Source organism: Hemiscyllium ocellatum, chromosome 20 (assembly GCF_020745735.1).
Source record: "Hemiscyllium ocellatum isolate sHemOce1 chromosome 20, sHemOce1.pat.X.cur, whole genome shotgun sequence".
NCBI classification, from domain to species: Eukaryota; Metazoa; Chordata; class Chondrichthyes; order Orectolobiformes; family Hemiscylliidae; genus Hemiscyllium; species Hemiscyllium ocellatum.
This window is the reverse complement of record NC_083420.1, coordinates 19,990,207-19,996,970: the sequence shown is the minus strand read 5'-3', so window position 1 is coordinate 19,996,970 and position 6,764 is coordinate 19,990,207. Positions and strand designations below refer to the sequence as shown.

The 6,764-nt window shown below is 45.4% G+C and overlaps 1 protein-coding gene across 1 annotated transcript in view; it reads left to right on the top strand.

Moving 5' to 3' along the window:
• The first annotated feature begins 218 nt into the window (after positions 1-218).
• The window catches only part of get4 (guided entry of tail-anchored proteins factor 4), a 45,680-nt gene continuing 39,134 nt past the window's right edge, over positions 219-6,764 (top strand). The window contains exon 1 of the mRNA XM_060840188.1: positions 219-361. Coding sequence (XP_060696171.1) covers positions 228-361 — 134 coding nt within the window. The 5' untranslated portion in view covers positions 219-227. The remainder of the gene's footprint in view (positions 362-6,764) is intronic.

The following is a 6,764-nucleotide window of genomic DNA, read 5'->3' as shown; positions in this document are numbered from 1 at the left end:
TTGAATGGTAGAGCTGGGCTCCAGGTGGTGGAGTGAGAAGGGGGAAAGCTTCCCTCCGTTCCTCCCTGCTTCTACATGTGCCAGATATGCAGCAGCTGCAGCACCTCGGTGTGATTTTGAAGATGGCTGGGCCCCGGGCTTTTTTGAGCGACTAGGGACGCCGTAGCTGTGACGTCGGCGCGCCGCGCATAAGCCGCTGGCCCTTTGACCTTTGGCTGCGAGCAGCAATGGCGGACGGCGAGGTGCCCAAGTGCTGCAGAAACCGGGGCGGAGTCCAGCGGGTCGAGAGCAAGCTCCGGGCAAGCGTCGAGAAGGGCGATTACTATGAGGCGCACCAGATGTACCGGACGCTTTTCTTCCGGTGAGTTTGACTGTGTAGAGAGTGGGGGGAACATGTCCGGGTTAGGGAGAGACAGGCGGGGAAGCGCGGCTCTGCCGGGTGAATCCGCCGTTCTCCTCCTCCTGCCTGATCCGTCTCCTCGAGCCTCGGCACCTTCCAGATCCTTCTCTCTCCGCGAGCCCCGCACAACCGAACCCTGTCGACCCACCCATTCCCTGGCCTCTGCCGCCGTTGATTGGTCGTTGCCGCAGATCGGCCATTGTGACGTGAGCTGCCTGATTGGTCAGCTCTCCTGTCAATCAGGGGATTGATGCTGGGACTGAGCAACACAGCGCAGACTTGGGAAGAATTTGTGGATTTGGGATGGGATAGGTAACACTACAATTCAGAAGAGGTTAACTAGCAATATAGTGCAATGCAAAAATAGCTCATAATAGGACAAATAACGGAACAAAAGATTATTCGAGAAGACGGATAAGTGGAAAGACCAATCATCCCACACAACTAGAATATGCTGTGAATTCTGGAAATAAAAAGAGAGAATGCTACAAATACTCCCATCAGGTCCATCCAAGGAGATAAAAAGTAAACTTTGACAACCTTGCATTAGAACAGTAAAAGTTTAGAAATGTTATGTGTTTTAGCTAAGTACAGCAAGAGTGAAAAGGTGATAAAGTAACAAAAGGATGCAGATGGAATGACTAAAGGCAGAAAATCTAGTTCAGTGGAGGTGTAAATTGGCATGGCAACATAATCACCAGTTTCTATGCAAAAGCAAAGTAATATCGATTCTGAAAACTCAAAATGAGAACAGGAAATTTTGTAAATACTGAACTAGTCATGCAGCACTCATAGAAAAGAGAAGGATGTTAGTATACTTATTGACCTTTTACCAGAACATTGTTCATTCAGAATAGTTCACAGGCCTGTATTGTTAATTCCATTCCTCTCTCCACTCATACTGTCTGACCTGTTGAATATTTCCAGCATTTTTTTAGTGATGTCACCATCACCATTATCCAAAATCAAAATGGAGTCTGAGCTTGTGATGTGAAATTATTAAACTTGGTGTTGACAAAGAGTGACAAATAAAAGTATCAAATTGGAAGGTGAGCTGTCATTCCTCAAGCTTGAGTTGACTTCTATTGGAAAAATATCAGAGGCCAAGGACTCATCTGTCAGAGTGCACGTGGCTGGAGAACTTACAACATGACTGGAAGCTTGGTGATCACATTTGTGAACTGGATGATGTTCTGCAAAGTGGTCCCACCCAGTGTAGAGGGAACTACATTGTGTGCAGCTAATATAGTATATTAAATTGAAGGAAATAAGTAAATTGCTATTTCAACTGGTGTTGTAATCTAGACAATAAGAATGTAAAAGGAAGGTTCCTTTCCTCATATGACTGTGTGCTGTTGGAAGGAGAGGGTGTGATTCAAGAGTGGATCGGGTTGTGGTGGTAGGAAGCGTGCAGAAAGGTGGGTGGGCACAATGTGTGTTTGATGGTGATATCATGCTTGAGCTAGTGAAATGGAGGATGATACATTTTAATTTGAAAACTTGTGAGAAAAATGAGGTTGAGAATTCTCGTGGTTCTGGGAGATCAAATGAAAACAGAAGTTTGAGAAACTAAAGAGTTACAGTTGAGAAACCTGCCAAGCTAATTGGAGAGGAATCCTCGGTAAAGGGCCATAAATCATCCATGGCAATACTGAGTGAATTTAATGAAGAATTTGAGAGAATGGAATAAAGACATCGATGGGAAGAGACTGGACAATAGATGGAAAAATAAAGTTGCGTTGGGAAGAGATCAGTTCCACAAAGCAAAGAGAAGTGGGAATAATGGATCTGCCAAAACAATTGTGTTTGTGAATGAGAAATGAAGGTAGATATGGCAATTTGGTTTGGAGATTCAAGATGGCAGCAGTCTGAACAGTCTGCTGTGTTGGGCTCTGTGCCAGGCAAGGTGGGCTTCTACTCCCCCACCCAATTAGTCAGCCCTGAGAAAAGTTTGCAGCATAAAGCAGGTAGAGCACCTAGAGCCCCTTTAACTTAGGATTTGGAAGAACAGGAGCTGATGTGAAGACATCTGAGGGAAAGGCAGCAGAAAGGACACTCCCCATCTATGTCAGGCATACCTGCAGCTTTTACCTCAACTCCCATGGTGGCGCCCTTGAGTTCAGCGGAGCAATAGAATTTACTAATGGAGTTTGTAAAACTCTGTGAAAAAAATCAAGAGAGCACTGGAACCAATTACTGCCATGCTGACAAAGCACGAGCAGGAGATCGGGGCCTTGGATCAGCGTGTGGAGGCGGTGGAACAAAGGACGGCAGCCTCTGAGGCTGTGACGGAGAGTTCCGAAGGGTGGGTCTGAACCATGGAAGGTCATGTTTGGGCCCTGCAAGAACAAGTAGACGACCTTGAAAATAGAAGTTGGAGAAAAAGAACTACAGATCTTGGGCTTACATGAGCATGAAGACCTCGCTGATTTTCTTGAGAGTTGCTGGGCCTGGAGATTGAGTTGGGTTGAATGAGAATGAAGCGGGCCTACCAGATCGCAATACACAAGTCCGGGCTGGCTCAGTGCCCCTGCCTGGTCCTAGTACAACTCCAGCATTACAAAGAAAAGCATTTAATAATAGAAACAGCCAGAAGACTGGGGAAGAGATCCACAAGCTTTGGCTTATAAAGGTTTGAAAATAAGTGATGTTTTTCATGACTTTTCTGTGGCCATAGTTAAGACATCTTTGATGTAAAGAAAGAAAATTGAGATTTAAACATTCAAAACTCTGAGATACCCGCCAGTGCTACCTTTCAATTATGAGGTTACTGTCTACAACTTCAACTCAGCGGAAAAGAATTTTTGAACTAGCTGAAATGGTAGACTTCAGCCAAGGAGGAAAGGAGGCGTACAGACAGTGTTGTAATATAACTTTTTGTATCTTCTCTCTTTTTGTTGTTCTCCCTTTTGAGTCTCGGGCTTCATAGGCTTGGTATTGCTTTGCGGTAAAATCCAGTATGTTTTATATTATATCTGTTTTGGAGGTTATTAGTTATGCTATTGTTCTGTTTTAGAGTCATAGAGATGTACAGTATGGAAACAGACCTTTGGTCCAACCTGTCCATGTCGACCAATATCCCAACCTAATCTAGTCCCACGTGCCAGCACCCCGTCCATAATCCCTCCAAACCTTTCCTATTCATATATACCCATCCAAATGACTCTTAAATGTTGTAATTGTACCAGCCTCCACCACTTCTTCTGGCAGCTCATTCCATACACCCTCTGCGTGAAAATGTTGCCCCGTAAGTCTCTTTTATATCTTTCCCCTCTCATTGTAAACCTATGCCTTCCAGTTCTGGACTCCCCAACCCCAGGGAAAAGACTTTGCCTGTTTACCCTATCCGTGCCCCTCATAATTTTGTAAACCTCTATAAGGTCATCCCTCAGCCTCTGACGCTCCAGGGAAAACAGCACCAGCCTGTTCAGCCTCTCCCTATAGCTCAAATTCTCCAACCCTGGCAACATCCTTGTAAATCTTTTCTGAACCCTTTCAAGTTTCACAACATCTTTCTGATAGGAAGGAGACCAGAATTGAACGCAATATTCCAACAGTGGCCTAACCAATGTCCTGTACAGCTGCAACATGACCTCCCAACTCCTGTACTCTATAATCTGACCAATAAAGGAAAACATACCAAACGCCTTCTTCACTATCCCATCTACCTGTGACTCCACTTTCAAGGAGCTATGAACCTGCACTCCACAGTCTTTGTTCAGCAACACTCCCTAGGACCTTACCATTCAGTGTGGAAGTCCTGCTAAGATTTGCTTTCCCAAAATGCAGCACCTCGCATTTACCTGAATTAAACTCCGTCTGCCACTTCTCAGCCCATTGACCCATCTGGTCCAGATCCTGTTGTAATCTGAGGTATCCGTCTTCGCTGTCCACTACACCTCCGATTTTGGTGTCATCTGCGAACTTACTAACTGTACCTCTTATGCTCGCATCCAAATCATTTATGTAAATGACAAAACGTAGAGGACCAGCACCGATCCTTGTGGCACTCCACTGGTCACAGGCCTCCAATCTGAAAAACAACCCTCCACCCCCATCCTCTGCCAGTTCTGTATCCAAATGGCTAGTTCTCCCTGTATTCCACGAGATCTAACTTTGTTGGGTGAGGGGTGGTTACTTCTTTGATGTAAAGATGTGTGGGACTGAGATGACGAAGTGGGAAGTGGACATCCATTGATAATTTGTAGGAGTGTAAATACAGAGGAACAAGATGGGTGGGCACAAATTCGTTTGGATAATTGATTATTTGGTTAATTGATTTCCTCTGGGGAGCGGAGTTTTCTGTGAAGTCTGCTCCACGTTCAGGAGACTACGCAGCAGCACACCGCGCATTGGCCCCTGCCCCCAACCCCATCCGTTCCCACCCCCCAACGTCGCCAGGGCAGCCAGACTGTTCACCAACAGTAAGCCTGCTTCTGCCTTTGTGGGGTAAGTCTCCAAATAGCACACACACATGCTCAATTTTTTACTGCAACTTTTTGATAGGTTTCACCTCTGCCCTGTGCAGGGCAATGTTGGAGAGATTATCTGGGGAAGGGGGGATTTAGGGTTCACCCCTATGTCGAACTCCATGGAAAGTGTAGGGTGAGAGAGAGAGAGAGAGAGGGCAGGATATTAGTGTATTGAAGATGATGACTGGACTGTCCAGGACTCATTTCAGTGAGTTGAGTTAGTATTTAATCATTGTACGTGTAAACAAAAGACCAGCTTTTTGACGTACTGTTTCTATCAGGACTTTGAGATCCCATTCGAATAATTGATATTTGGATATTCGAAGTTCCTCTGAAATATGTTTTTTTTTCCTTGGGTTTGGGGCGTGGCCTTAACTGGAAAGTGTTAGGATGGTTGTGAGGTTAGGAGTGAATGCTGCTTATGGGCAAGGATGGGGAAATCTCTGGGAATTTGTAGTTTTGTGTTTATTTGTTTAAGTTAGGAGTAGAGTTTTTTTTTTAGTTTTAGTAGTTTTGGTAGTGTTGGTAGGAATAGTCTTTAGATTTGATAAAGTCTGTTTTTTTTCTCCACTCGTCGCACACTGAATGACTTCTTCCTCTCAGGGGACTGTGGGCTGTCATGTGCAGTCATGGCTAGCGATCTGTTCGGGTGGTGCACCTAGAATATGAAGAGGAGTCATTCTCCCCATTAAAAGGAAAAAGGTGCTCTCAAATCTTAGGAAAGAAAAGGTTGACATAGCTCTGTTGCAAAAGACACATTTGACAGATGGGGAACATCTGAAGTTACAGCAGAGGGGATACGAAAGGATACTCTTTTTCACCTTTAACTCCAAAAGCAGAGGAGTGGCCATGCTGGTACGAAAGAACCTCCCAGTTCAGGTGTCAGATCAAATCCGAGAATGGATGGTTAGTCGTTCTCAAGGTGCCGATACACTGAGAAGAATACGGCATCCTGAATGTTTACTGTCCCCCGGCACACCATGTCAAGTTTTTAATTGAAGCAGTCTCTAAATTAATGGCTCTTGAGGTGCGCCGTACGATTATAAAAGGGGACTTTTAATTGTCTCATGGACCCTGGGCTCAACTGGATGCCGAGAGGACTGTTGGGTACACCTCGGCAGTATAGATAGTTAGTGGACTTGTGTGAGGTGTCAGGGCTAGTGGATGTGTGGTGATGCCTGCACCCGAATGGGAGAGACTTTACCTTTTACCCCAACCCGCACAAGTGCCACACAAGATTTGATATGTTCTTTGTTCTGTCAGTTTGTTTGGACTAGTTGTTACCTACAGAATTGGAAGCATAACTATTTCAGACCATGTGGCAGTATATTTGATTCAGACCAAAGGTAGTGGAGTAGGCACCTGGCACTGACGCATGGATCTGTTTCTGTTGAAGGATGACAACTTTGTACAGTCTGGTAAAAACAATGACTGCAGATGCTGGAAACCAGATTCTGGATTAGTGGTGCTGAAAGATCACAGCAGTTAAGGCAGCATCTAAGGAGCAGCGAAATCGACGTTTCAGGCAAAAGCCCTTCATCAGGAATAAACTTCGTACACAATGTTCTAAGGGAGTTTAGGGCTTTTTTGGGACATCAATTGGGGTATGGCCAGTAATACATCAGTGCTCTGTGAGACCACCAAAGCATTCTTAAGGGGTATGATTATTTCATACTCGGCAACGAGGAGGAGACGGTGGGGGGAGCAGCAGCAGATGCTTGAAGCCTGGCTAAAGGCAGCTGAATCGGCATATTACACCAGACCATCCGTGGTCAAATTGCAACGGGTCACGGCTCTCTGGGCTGCTCTGGATTCAGTGCTCATGCAAGAGGCACGGGGAGGGCCTCCTTTGCAAAGCAAAGGCTGTTTGAACGTGGAGATAAGCTGGGTAG